This window comes from Electrophorus electricus, chromosome 15 (genome assembly GCF_041902795.1).
Source record: "Electrophorus electricus isolate QZ-2024a chromosome 15, ASM4190279v1, whole genome shotgun sequence".
NCBI lineage: Eukaryota > Metazoa > Chordata > Actinopteri > Gymnotiformes > Gymnotidae > Electrophorus > Electrophorus electricus.
In genome coordinates this window covers 11,055,546-11,069,780 of record NC_137511.1, presented here as the reverse complement: position 1 = coordinate 11,069,780, position 14,235 = coordinate 11,055,546, and the positions used below count along the sequence as shown (strand labels likewise).

Sequence of the window (14,235 nt, the reverse complement as noted above, 5' to 3'; positions counted from 1 at the left end):
TATAGCATAAACCCTTTTTACTGCTTGTGATCTGTGCTACTCTGACATTAATTCGTTCAACCCTGAATCTAGGAAAGAAAATCCTTTTGTAGATTTGAAATTTTACAAGAAGATTTTTCAACGGGTTTTCCTTTTTTTGCCTTAGGGGACGCTTGTCCCAACCAGACGTGACCACAGCCTGTTCTAAAATCTCAGTCCACATATCCCTGTAGCTGAGCTCAATTTGCATATTCACCAAAAATCAAAGTTTTCATGACTCCCTATATTAACTACAACTCACAAAACGGCAAACTGAATGTGAACTAGACGAACTGGACACGGTTCAAATCGTGCACAAGTTCACGATACACATATCCTCAGCATTGACGAGTACTCTTATACAGTAATGAAAGGTGTCGGCGATGAACCTTTAAAGAGTGATTATTACAGTTTGTAATGGATATTTTGTGTCTGTGTTTATGCCTACAAAGTGTGATTAAAAATAAATATATTTTTTTCAGACAAATGAAAAAGATAGTTACAAGTTGTCAACCTCCTTTACCTTATTATTTATTTTTTTAGAACCTTAATCAAAAGTTGGCGTCACGCCTAGGCACCCTCGTGTATTGTACGTCATTGAAAATGGCAGCCTACTTGAGCCGATTGCACCATATTTCACTTCACGTTTCCAACGTGAATAAACTATCTTACGACCTTGTTTCAAAATTTCAGTTTAATCTCTTCGCTGTGAGAATAACCGACAAAGCAAAGCAGCTCGCTTTCCGCAAAGGATCCGCTATATTCCTCGTTAACGAGCGATCAAATGAGCCTAAGCAGAAACTGAACGAACAGTTCTGTCCTAACATCTCTCCTTCAAATCAAGAAACCTGGAATCATATGAAACTTAGAGAATCGCGATCTGCTGACCACGATGTTAATAAATGTTTCTACGACGTGCAGGCTCCCTATTCGGTGGATAGCGCCTGTAATGTATGTTTCGAAGTTGATGATGTTGAGAGGTCATTTTCCTCTCTGCGCGATCAAGGCTGTGATATCCTGGTGCCTCCAACACAAGTACAGGACGACTGGGGGCACGTCACCTACTCCGTCGTAAAGTCCATCGTAGGAAATGTTTTCCACACGCTCATCGACAGGACTAAATATGAGGGTAACTTCTTACCCGGGTTTAACGAGTATGTAACTGTAAGCGATGAAGACGTACAAAATGCGAAGGACGAACAGTGTCCGGTGACGCATTTTGACCACATCACGTTTGCGTGCCCGAGACGCAGTGCGAACGAAGTCATGCGCTGGTATGAGAATAACTTCAGCTTCAAGAGGTTCTTCATTGGCAGGTAAGTGGGTGTGTCCCCACATATTCTGGCCAAATGCTAAATACACTGATATGTCCGCTCATTGCTCTGGGCTGACTTGCGCTACAAATGAAGATGATTTGCCGAGAACCGTTTTTGTCTCCCGGAACAGTAACGAGGACGTGGAGGAAGGATTCGTGATGAACCAGGATGGCATCGGTCTGCGTTTGACTGCTATGGAGTACTGGAAATGCAGCGAGACTGGAATCAAGCTCGCTTTCAAAGACAAAAATGAGCCACATTGCAAATTCGTCATCGCAGAATCGCTACCCGAGCAGGGTATAATATTATCGTTGAGAGAGCGTTTAGAATGCTACTCGCTTTAACGTTTTAACATGATTCTGGTGCTGAGATGCCTATAAGAAACTATGTGGTATAGGATCAGTTTACAGTAACGCTATCACTGACGGTCAGTACAGAGAATAAGTGCAAAATCCTGTTTTTTAAAGTATGCACTGCACTTTTTTTTTGTTGGGTGTGTTGTGATCCTGGTTTATTTGCTTGTCTGTGGATCAGGCAGAAACCAGGTGGATACGTTTCTAGAGCAGCACAGGGGTCCTGGGATCCAGCATGTTGCCCTGTTCACGGAGAACATTGTGTCTACGGCACACGTCATGGCAGAAGCTGGAGTCCAGTTCTTCTCGCCACCTCCAGCCTACTATACTGAGGTATGCTCCCAAATTCATACAAACAAGCCATGGGTCATATCCAATACCCAGTCCAAAATCTGCAATTTCTTCCAAATGTTTTTGTTTCTGAATGTTTGTTTTATTTGACTGTTTTTTTTTTTTAAATGATTATTATTTTATAAATTAAACCTATCTTTGTGTTGTTGATGGCCAGGTTGGGGCATCACAATTGCTGGCTTACTTCTCTCACCAGCAGGCACTATGCTGCCTAACTCATTTAGAATTTTGCTTACAACAAATCATACTAAATCATAGGTTTTGGTACTGTGAGCCTTATAGTGGAGATGCAGTTTTTTATGTTAAAAAAGTACTTTATATTAATAAAAAAATCTTTGTTAAAAAATACCAAAACTTAAATGAGCTTGTGTTCTTCATAAAATCAGTGTGTAATGTTTCAGTAATCTATATAGTAATATGTTAAGTGTAATCTTTGTCAGGTTGGGAAGCAGCAGGAGATCGAGGAGGCGGGGCATGACCCAAAAAAGCTAAAGCGGCATGGCATCCTATTGGATACAGACTTGTACATGCGCAACAAGTACAGGAGCATGCCTAGTGAGAGGTTGGCATCTAAACAGATTGTATGAAATGTTCAGAACTTCTTACATTATGTATTTGATCCAAGCTTGTTCAGACATCACTTCCTGACAGTATTGACCCAAAGCATTCACCACTGCCTGTTTGGTCTGACAGCACTTTCAAATCGTTCTATTTTTTATAGAGGTTTTGTTATCATGATGCTGATGCATGCTTTGTTGGGAAGTGTGGAAATTTCTTCACCCTGTTGTCCTGCGGTTGAATGTGAAATCACAAGGTCCAAATAGAATTTGTTATTAAGCATCATGACTTCTGGTCTTTGACAGGGTTGCCAGCAGGTACCTGCTCCAGCTGTTTACAAAACCTATTTTCTCTGAGGACACCTTCTTCCTGGAGCTGATCGAGCGGAGAGGGGCCAGTGGGTTTGGTGAGGGAAATATCCGTGCCTTGTGGAGATCTGTTCAGTTGTATATGGATTGTGATAGGCATGAACAACATTGAGTGGACTCAGAGATTCAAAACAAGCAAACAACCAGTCAATAGTCACTGCCAGTCAGATCACTGATTGGCTATTGGGATTGTCAGATATGCAACATGAATTTATACTTGCAGAATTTCCTGCTGTAAAAACACTGGCACTTAAGATGAACATTAAACATCATTTTATGGGATTCTGTTGAACTGCAATGTGTCTTTGTTTCTTGTCTTCTACTGTAATTGGAGTTGGAGTATATTAGGGTAAATGCAAAATACAGTTTAATATATGCTTGATGTAACTGTCAAATGCTGAGGTTTGGAAAACATACCTTATGTGACATTTATTTTTTGCTGACCTTTCTAACTCTGAAATGAGGGGCCTGTTAATTAGCGTAATTGTTATGAAGGGTTTGTTCATTAGCTGATGACAACTTGGGTGTGAGCAGGAAATAACTAAAATGTGCAGAGCAAAGTGTTCATGACTGAACTATAGAAATTAGCACAAGTCTAACTTGAAACTTTTAATACAGGTTGTGTGATATTTTCACCCTTTTAGCGCCCCCTACTGCAGATTGTTTGCAGTAGGATGATATACTAAGGTGTAATAAATTCTCACTTCAAACAAGAGGACACACATAATTATGCAGTTCAATACCAATCACTGGTTTAGAATCTTATATTCATGTCCTTATGAATATATTAATCTTACTTTAAATGAATATTTTTATTTTTATATTACAAATGTCCTATTGTTGGATGCCAAATGACAGTGCTGATGTTTGAACTGTTGCCTTTCATGTCATAAGCATGATTATTCATGGTGAGAACCATCAGAACCCAGACTTGAAGAGGCTAGCCCAAAATAGAAGACTGGCCATTACTACTCATTTTAAATCTCCTTTGTTCAAACACCTCATCAAGCCATCAGAAAATCTAAGATGTTTTGCAGTCTGATTTTGGGATACCAGAATCAGAATGAATAGCATCAAACATGAATGGCATTCTGACCTAGGTAAAATGAAGGAATCTAGTGGTGTTGTTGGTTATCACATTAGGAATTGCTGGGTGTGAACAGTAGGTCACTCGTAATGGCCCTTTGAACTGATTACAAATGTCATAGCCTCGCTGACTGACCAATAACTTTGAGGAATAAAATAGATCCAGTAATAGTTTATAGGTAGTTTTAATTTAAAATTTTAAAGCTATTTGGCACATCCCAGATGAACATGCATTGTGCACAGAAAGATTGTGCATAAAATAATATGGGCAGGAATAGCGAAGTTGTAAAAGAGAGTTTCAAAATAAAAGTTTAAAAAATGGTGCTATTAAAGTTGGTTAAGGTTTCTGTAGATTGATAAGTGGATTAATAATATTGATAAATGGAAAATTTGAAAGTTTTGAAAAAGGATCTGTTCAATATTACATTTTTAATTTGCATAATCTGTGGTAAAATATGGATTAATATATTTATTAATTAATATATTAATGTCTGGATTTGCTGTGTATATGTATAACAGAAAATCTAGAAGCTGACATATAGAATTTGTAACTTTTTTTTTTTTTGGAAATTAAATAAGGTTCTTTTAAAAGTTTTAAAAGTTGAATATATAGGACGCAGTTGTTATATCTTGCCACTAGGTGGGGGGTAAACAATTAATTTCGTCTAATCAATTTCCTACTTCGCAAACAGCGTCTTTCATCTCAAACAAATGTGATCAACAGATGAATCCAATTTTTATGGAAACCTGTTAACTACAAATGGCAGTTCTTCCTGAGCTGCAAAGGAATCACTCAAGCTTCCATAAAGCACTGGAATTGCTATAACACACTATGAGTCCATACTAACCCTGTTTACATTCATAACCATTTACCATGTTGACAGCTCTATTATGATGATGTATTGTACAGGTAACTGGATGTCTTTGGGCCTTACCCAAAGTTTGACCTGGCCTGACTGCTAAGTATACTGATGCAAGTATGATATAAGCCTGGCTAACAAGGCTTGGGCCTGATGGCTGTGAGATCCAATTATAGTCTCTGGACAGCTCTGATGTGTGCTATCTGAAACACCCTTATCCTATTGACATCTGGCATCCAGACTAATGATGTCACTTCCTGGCATGCTAGGCCATCTGATTGTTACTAGGTCATTGATCAAAACGGACAACTACAAATAACCAGATATATGACAACAATTACATTACACGCTTCACACTTTCCCTCCATGAAATATTAATTATTTTAAAATGCCTATATTATTTTAGATGTTGCTCATGTGACAGATTCTTTCATGGCTGTAACAATACTTTATATCAGTTGAGCTCTTCTATTGAAAAGTAGGCCGTTGTTTAATTAATCAAATTGCCTAAGAGTACTGCCTGTTCCTGTGTCTGAGTGATGACTGATAGTTTGTCTGTGAGTCCAGACTCTTGCACTGGGTTTAAAGTCAATGTGTTTTTAGATGAGCTCTGTATCCATGTCTGTGAGTATAGATTCTGCTCACAGTCTCTGAGTCTTTATTATGTGTGTGAGTTTCTGCTCTGTGTGGCCTTGAGATTCTGCTGTCTGTAAACATCTCCTGTCAGTATATGTGTGCGTGTCTGTAAGTCTCTGCTGTCTGTGAACATCTCCTGTCAGTGTATATGTGCATCTGTGAGCCTCTGTTGTCTATCAATCTGTGCATCTGTGCTCTTCCTGCTGAGTCCACATTCTCTGCCTGTCCATCCTCATGTAGACCTCTGCCTCACAGCAGATGCTCTAGCGAGATTAACATACAGTCTGTCAGGGCTGGGTCAAAGCTGAACTCACCCCACCTCTCACATACACAGCACACACAACAATGTATATACATATGCACACTAGGAGCGGCCCACTCTCAAAGCTGTTTTGAGTGACCGGTTCCTTGATTTATAGTTATTGTTTTGATTGATGGCAATCCGATTTTAGCTCAGTACGTACTGAACAAATTCACCAAGTTAAGAGAATGCATATGCTTTATACGAGCAATTAGAAAGTACATGAAAAACCCTGAACTTTTTGGTATTGATTGAACGTCAATGACCTTTTTGGATGACTAGAATCATTATAATGCCATCCAAATGCTCAGTGCTTTGTTAATTAAGCACATACTCAAGGATGCTTACATATACAGTCCACAGTACCACTTAAGACCCTGGAGTCCCGAGCCATGATATCACTCTGGGCAACTTTCAATGAAAAAGGAACTCCTTGCAATAACCTGGTTTTACTCATAGGAAGTCTAGTCAAACCTGCCATATTTGCAGTATTACACAATGATGCAAACATTCTGTAAAATAGCCAATAAGCATGAGAAGGTTCTGTTAGAGATGACCTCACAGGAAATGAATACATACTGGAATTCAATTGGGTGACTATTAAAAGTATTAAATTCACACTTCCTCCTAAGCAGCCAGTGCTGGTAATCTCTAGAGGCTGACACCAGGGCTCCATCTGCCTCAGTGCTGCACACCCAGAACGGTGTCACAGAAAAACCTGATAGGTGCGTGGCAGTAGCAGGTGATATAGAGGTGTCACACCAAGTCTCTGCTGAACGTGAGCTGCAGACCCATGTCATTGCGAGGCACCTTAAACGGATTACTGACATGATATCTGACATGTATACTAGGTGAACTGTTTAATGTCATGTGGGTGGGGAAACTGAGAAATCCACATTCCTCTTCATGGTGGGCACTTTAATGGTACTGCCTGGTGCTGGGTGGCACTGCCATCAAAATCATGCTAGTAAGAACTTTCTTGTCAAGTCTGTGTCTAATCCACATATGCATTGCTTAATAGAACTCTAATAGAAAATAGCAGTATATAGACAAGCCACTTAAACTTAATTATCCGGAACAGTATTGCTCTTGAAACACATACAAAATTTATGCTATTCCTGCACTTTGACAGTGTTTGCTCAGTAGGCACAAGAACATTATTACAAAGTTTGTTTTCAGAAAGTGCAGGCAAGACCAAATTTTATATATCTGACCAGACACTTTCATGTTATTTTTGTCAACGATTCAACGTCCTTTTAAGCTTGGTCTGATTTTACTGGTCCTCTAGAAGGAACGTTTAAGTGAGATACAAGACAACGAAATCACTGTGTGAAGACATAGGCTAGTTGGGTTAATGCCTAGGACAGTTCTCCACAAAACGCACAAACTGGTATACATGTTATCCACATGCTCTTTCAAATCCTTTCTTGTATCAGCCTACACTTACACACTGAATATCTTTTACTGAAAGCCTGTAGGACGAAACTGAATCTTACCAACTCGAAAATAATTTAATAATTAAAGACTAACGTTCACAACTGCCTCCAACTCTAATTTGTGTTCGATTTTTTTTTGTCCGGTAGCCATACCACTTCTAGAATGGAACTTGTTAGTTAAATGACTTTGTTTGTAAAGTATGTATAAAAAATTCAATAAATTGTTTACCTAATTTTATATACATTATTCATTATTCAATTATATTACTATGTAATCTCTTTTTAGTTTTGATATTTAATATATTTTGTCAATTTAATTTCTTCACAAACTCTTTCTCCCCCTCCCCCCCATTGGCTTGGAAAATGGTTTGGCCGAGCGTGAAGCGACCGGTGCGTAATAGCGCGTTGAGTCGCGTTCGGCGCTCACTACATAGAGAAGACCATCCCCGTGTGCCGCAGCCAACACGGGGGGGCCGGAGTCATGCACCAGTGAAAAAGCGGAGCACAGTCGCGTTTTTACGAGGACTGAAGATGCATTGACAAAGTTAGTTTACAAACATATTTACTTCTGATTTAGTCAGCTATTCATTCAGCTTGAAAAGTTGTTTGGTTCTCGTGAGTAACTTACTTCCAATTACGACACATGCAACTTGTTGATTACCAGACTAAGTTATTCCATATTCACATATTCATAGTCAGCCACCACAATGTTTGTTCCAACAAGTAAATATGAAATGGTTGTGCATCGTGCCAGTGTCTGTGTGCTGTAGCTCATAACTTTGTTACTCTTTTTATCACAGAGTATCTTTATTTAGCAGTAGCATCTGGCTAAGGAAACGGCTATGAGCTGGTAAGCTAGCGAAGTTAGCTATTGTTTGTTCAGGCATGTTTAGGAGCTTATAAAGCCACCTGTCTGTACAGTAACAAAGGTTCATGACTTAGAACAAAGTATACTTAAAATACTTTTGATGCTTATTACTTTAAATATTGGTGTTAAATGTTATTAGCAGTTTAGTATAACAGCTAGTAGGTTGTTATTTGCTACAAATTACTGAACAAGAGGACTTACATACTTGCTATTAACCAAATTAACCATTCGTTTTATTTACTACAGACATGTTAGCCTAGACGTTTTTGTAGTTCTTATTCAATTTTAAGAAGGATGAAGTTTTGGTAGAAGTTTAGGTTAATATGTTTGCCATGGAGGAACAATGCATCAAGAATGCAGAGCATGCTAGGCACCACGTTTCTAAAGAGATGTTCTGGCTACATAACGTCCGACATCAGCTACGCACATTAATCGTTGGTGGACTGGAGATGAGTGAGGAATCTTATAAGCCGTTAGAGGGCAGTTATAACGACTACACGAACATGCCATGGGTGCTGGGCATGCCATGCATACATAGCAATGGAGTCTTTCAGCTTTTTCAAATTCTACAACAGCCTCCCCCTCCACTCTTTGGCCCGGAAAGCATGGACCTCAATTGCAAATTTGTAAATAAATTAACTTTCACATTTGACATCATATTCCAGAGTTTGGAATATTTAGTTATTTAGTTATTAAATGGTTATTACAATAGACTTTTTATTGCATATACCGTTGCTTTGTTTTTGGTATTTTTAGCTATATCTTACTGTGTTGACTTTGCAAAGCATGGTCTCATGTACTTTTCAGACACATGCTAAACTCCTACACAGTGAACAAAATGTACACTTGTTTCATTCTAACTCTCAGCATATTTGTACAGATAGCAATGGGTTATTACAAAGTAAGTGATCAAAGTAATATCTCCCTTTTTGATACGAGACATATTAGTCATCTTCCTTAGCATGTTTTTGAATCAAAGGATACACAGTATTATGAAGTTCCTCCATGTCCTATGAGTAGAAGTCTTAAGTGCTCTAGCATGTTACTACACAAATGGCTGATTGGCTGTTATGCTGCTTAGTGCTGGTGAGGAGGGTGTGAACTTCCATTTTTGTTTTTAAGGTCCTACTGAGTCATGAATGGCAAATGCCATAGAAACCATTTGAACCTTCTTCTTCTTTATAAGCCATCATTTGTTATTTATTGTTTGGTTGAGTTAAGGATACATATGCAAAATCTTTGGGTAGAGGTTTGTGTAGGTCTAAACCAGGTGGTTCCTTTTGTGGCTTTTTGAAAGACAGCTGTTCTAAACTTACTTCATATTGAAATCACTCAATCAAATGGGAAGAGTTTGTTTCTGTTTGAGTTTCTCATTGGCGCTGACTGAATATGCTGTCAGACTTTTGCTGTCTTAAGCAATCATATTCTGCTGTGTTGGTCTACATTTTCGGTGTCTCAGACTTACTTTTACTTCCAAAATGCTGGTAAGGAGGTAGTAGGTAAGGGTGGCATCAAAAGCTTTGCCTGTTCTGGCCAAAATACTTTTGAGTAAAATTAGCAGAATTCATGCTGTTCTATAACCCTGCTTTTGACTTGGTATTGTTTTGTTATTATTTTTGCTCTTGAGGGTATTTCACCAAATATTATCCTGGTTCAAAACCTTGGTCATTCTTGTTGGAGTGTACATTTTCTGCAAAGCTCATTGACTTCCTTCCTTTTGCTAGGGCATTTTGTAGAAATAGTTTGAGGGAGTGTTTGTGGTGGTTGGGCGTAACTGGTAAAAGGCCTAATTTCTTAAAAGGTAGGAGCCAGAAGAGAGAGAGCACCCAGAACAGGTTTGCCATCAGGTAACTGCTTTTTTTGAAATATAAGATAATAAAATTTTCCCTATTGTCACAAAGATGGGCGACCTCAACATGGTCGTTAAGAAATTATTTTTCACAATCAATGTTTACCCCTCCTCGCATCAGTGATTTTACTTTTGGATTTTCTTCTCTACAGAAAAGTTATTTTGAGTATTGTATGTTTGCAAACTGCTTTAGATTTAGATTGGATCTATTTTAAAGTTTGGATCAGGTTTGGATATTCTAAATCCGTTTGATAGTGTCTGACTGCAAAATTCAAGTTCCTTATTCAGTATCCACGTCACAGTGAGTAAACTTAGCCTGGGACAGGTCCTAGCCATTTCAAACTGTAGCGTTTCATTCTTTAAAAAAATAAAACATCCAGCTGATCTTAGATCAGTGCTCTTAGCAAGAGACATCTTGGCTGCCTCCCCTATCTTTAACACACACATTCTGCATTTTTATGATGTGAAAAAACATACAAAGTAAGCTATCAGGAATTCATATATGGATGGGCATGATCTTATTATGAAACAGATATACTGTAAGGGCCTTTGTACTTTGGATGTTCTTGGTGACCCTGTGCTACTACATATGTTTAATTGTTTTATAGAGGTCATTTGCCATTAACTAGGTCACTTAATCTGGTTTCTTCTACCCCACCCTGCGGTGAATGGAAGTTCCCATATTCAGTTACATGGTCAGCGAAGATTTTATTACCTCATTGCTGTGAGTTTAATCATCCACATCAACACGAGGAGAGACTTCTGCATTTTATGCACATTTGGAAGCTGAATGTTGCCACTGGTTTCAGAAGTATGAACATGCAGAAAAGGAAGTGCCATTTACTGTGTTCACAAATCTGCTCTCATCAATCTCATTAAAAAAATTAGAAGGCCCCAAGAGTATGGAAATAAGCCTATAAAAGACATAATGCACATGACATGTATTGGTAGTACACATCCTGCAAATATAAGGTATTACCAATTCAGTCTTTCCATACTTATTTAAAACAGTATTAAGATAAATCTAGGGATTAAAAGTCCCAATTGTTTAATGAATTTGCCTCTTTGGTTTTACAGAGTGAATATAACCCTAGACAGGTGACACTTGCTAAGCCTTTGATGCTTTTGTTTTAAATTCACAGTATGTTTGGGTTTACAAGGCATGTCTGACATTACCCAGCATGCAGTTGAAACTCTGAACATTTATTGTTTTAATTCTGTTAATGACTGATGAAACTGACTGGTAGTAACCCTGCTGACACTATGGTGGTTTGGTTTGCCAGTTTTATACTTAGCATAAAAATGTTTACTATAAAGTATTCTTTACATTTCAATGTTGATGGAAAAAAATCGTATTGCATCATTGTCTCTCTCTGCTTCTCTTTCTATCTCTCTCTCTCTGATGATCTCTCTCTCTGTCTCTTTTTATCTTTCTGAAGATCTCTCCTCTTCATGCAGATGCTTCTTATTTCCTAGTAACGATTTAACAGCCCAAGCTGTGTTAGCACTGGTAGTTTCCAGATGGATCTATACTATACAAGAAAGGACTATGGTACACACACTGAAGAGGGTTTTTCTTACACCACCGTGTTTGCAATGGGCTCTAGACACAAATGCATTTTCTCCAGGCACAGGTATGTGGTATGCCAGATTGGGGTATTGCATTAAATGGCATGTCCTCTCCAAAGAAAAGGGAGTCTCTGTCACTCCTTCATTTAAGCTGCACAGACCTGCAGGGCTTTTGTGTTTATGGAAAGTGGTTGGGGCAGCTGTGTGCTTATGAACCTGTGGCTGAGTGCCTCGTTCCCCTCCATGTTTCTCGCTTCTTTGCCCCGGGTATTGTGCAAGCTGAACCAAATCAGTTTGGCACATGTGCCGCTGGCTGCATTCACACACAGCCACGCTCAGCAGACTGACGTGAACACATGCATGCTTGTTGCCAGTTTGGCACACTTCTTTGTCAATGAGCATGTAAAGTTTTCTTTAAAAAAAAAAGAAAGGTTTCTTGGGCTGATGCCTTTGTGGATATTCCATTGGATTTAAGGATTCATTTCACACATTTTGAAATGTCATGATCACAGCTGATCTCCTACAGGCACCATTTCCCCATGGTGCAGAGTTTTTGGTTTGGCTTGAGCCAGGCTGGGAATGTGCAACTTTGAGAGCACAGCTATGACTAACTGATTGGCTGCATCCTCAAGGGCACTGAAACCCTGGCCCTGAACAACTAAACTCACCCATTGAGTTGAATGAGACACCACAAGCCCCCTTTACTTTTTTTTTTTGGGGGGGGGGGGGGGGGGGCTAAAAAGTTTTTTTGATGGATTTCTGGTTGATGTGAGACACAAGTTGTGTGATTATGATGAGTAATGCTACATGATACACCATTATGACTTTTATTTTATTATGTATTAAATTTCAACATATTATTTGCCTTAATTCTCACCACACCTACAGTCATGCTCCATTAGTCACCTTTAACTCTCAGCACAGATGCAGTATCGCTATCTCCTCATGCAATCTGCTCATCTGACCTTGGGCGAAAAAACTGCTGAGACAGTGACAAAACAGACTATCAACTATATTCCTCTATCTTTCCAAATGCAGTGTCACTTTCTGAACCTAATTATTCCCCTCATCCTATAGCTCAAGCAAATTGCATGAAAAAGAAAACAACAAACACACTTAGCCTGTGAAACTGAACCATTTAGGAATGTGAAACGGGTCTTGCGTGAGTGATGTCACTGAGATGCGTCATGGCCTGGGGTGAGGCTTTTACAGAAGGTGGACTGAATGATGGGGTTCCTTTCATCGACTGTGGTGTTGTCCCAGGGCTGCGCTGGCCTGCCTGCTGCTGCTGGGTCTGGGTGCTGGACAGCCACTGAGCAACCTTTTGATTACTACTCCAGCACCTTAACTGCTGAATGACCCCTGCCCCACAGGGATTGAACTCTGAGAACTAAGGTTGGATCTGGTCTGGGATTTAGTTTTCAATGTATCTTTTTCCTTAATGTGTGTAACTAATACTTGGTTATACAATTTTTTTGCTGTATTTATCAGGCACATCAGTAAAAGTACTTTTATTGCACATAAGTTACATCAGGGTAAATTGAAAGTAATTACCTTGCACTGCTGGCAAAGAGAGTGTTCATGAGCTCTCAGGTGAACTGCATGCCTGCAAGTTAGAAAGGACTGAACATGTTTTCTTATTGTAGCTGTGACATTGGCAGAAATTAACCCATGAAAACCCCACTCCAAAGTTATAGCAGCTGTAGGTGCATACTGTCATTTCTGAGAGCATTTCAGTGCTTTGCTGCTGGCCTGGGGCACGTCACATGCCAGGCTGTGCAAACATCACCTCGCAGCTTTTGGGCTCAGCTGCGGTGGGGCCTTTTTCCCTTTGGCTTTACTTTCAGAGGTGCTAATTTTCAGGTTTACGTAAGGGATGAGTGTTGTCCAAAAATAACATGTTTGAAGGAATCAGGCCTATGGAGGAAACGTTTGGCCTCAAATGGCACTTCCACTGAGCTGTCATTTGTCACCACGGCTGTTGGTGCAATGTTTCTTGGGAGTGGTCCAGTGGCTCTCTCCAGCAATGCAAATGCCCTCGATGGGCCCAATCCTCACTGCTGTCCTCCAGCTGATAATGAAGCTGAGTTCACCGCTGAGAGACTGGAGATAACATGGAGTGCACTTGTAAGGGAAGCCAGCTGCTGAGTGACTGGCTACAGTTTTATCTACATTTATTTCCTTATTCCTGGTGCAGTTTGGGCTTGAGCATATTGGTCTGTGGGCATGGCATTATGGAAAGCCTGCCACCTCATTTGCTCCCCCTGGCATGAGCCCTTTTCCTGCACCAGGCTTGCTTTTCCCATGACAGCACTTTGGGCTCTTCCCTGCAAGGTGCCAGAAATGGCTTTTTTTGGGATTCCCTGGAACAATTGTAAAAAGGCGGTGTCCCTCTAGAACAAGCAGAATGTGGCTTGGGCTTTGTGTTTGTCGGAGCCTGTGGATTTCCACCCATGTCGTCCTGCGTATTGGGACAGCTTAGTGATGGTGCGTGACTTTCAGGTGTGCTTGCTCACAAAACAAAAGAGGAACACAAACGATTGGCTGGAGGCAAACCACCTGCTGCTCAGAGCTATTACTTTGAATCTCCGTATGGAAAACAGCATTGTCAGGATATGCATGGCCAATGAGAAAGGAAAATCTGCTCCCTGCTGCACCCTTTGAAC

The 14,235-nt window shown here is 39.8% G+C and overlaps 2 protein-coding genes across 6 annotated transcripts in view; both read left to right on the top strand.

The window, feature by feature from the left end:
- Positions 1-596: 596 nt before the first annotated feature.
- LOC113581566 (4-hydroxyphenylpyruvate dioxygenase-like) lies at positions 597-3,256 on the top strand. 2 transcript variants are annotated; one of them, XM_027016791.3, is made up of 5 exons: positions 600-1,334; positions 1,465-1,631; positions 1,869-2,020; positions 2,479-2,600; positions 2,902-3,256. In XM_027016791.3, exons 1-5 carry the CDS (start codon positions 622-624, stop codon positions 3,074-3,076), a joined length of 1,329 nt encoding a protein of 442 aa, XP_026872592.2. In that variant the 5' UTR covers positions 600-621; the 3' UTR covers positions 3,077-3,256. The 2 variants fall into 2 exon arrangements, with proteins under 2 accessions (XP_081554456.1, XP_026872592.2); XM_081698330.1 differs by lacking the exon at positions 2,479-2,600 and having other exon boundaries at positions 597-1,334.
- A 4,442-nt stretch (positions 3,257-7,698) lies between these two features.
- The window catches only part of LOC113581572 (protein FAM53B), a 29,553-nt gene continuing 23,016 nt past the window's right edge, over positions 7,699-14,235 (top strand). The window contains exons 1-3 of one of the 4 annotated variants that reach the window (XM_027016798.3): positions 7,699-7,827; positions 8,084-8,133; positions 11,440-11,634. The gene's annotated coding sequence lies outside the window, so the exon portion shown is untranslated. Of the gene's footprint in view, positions 7,899-8,083; positions 8,134-11,439; positions 11,635-14,235 lie in introns of all 4 variants that reach the window. The other 3 variants (XM_027016800.3, XM_027016799.3, XM_027016801.3) reach the window with 3 other exon arrangements.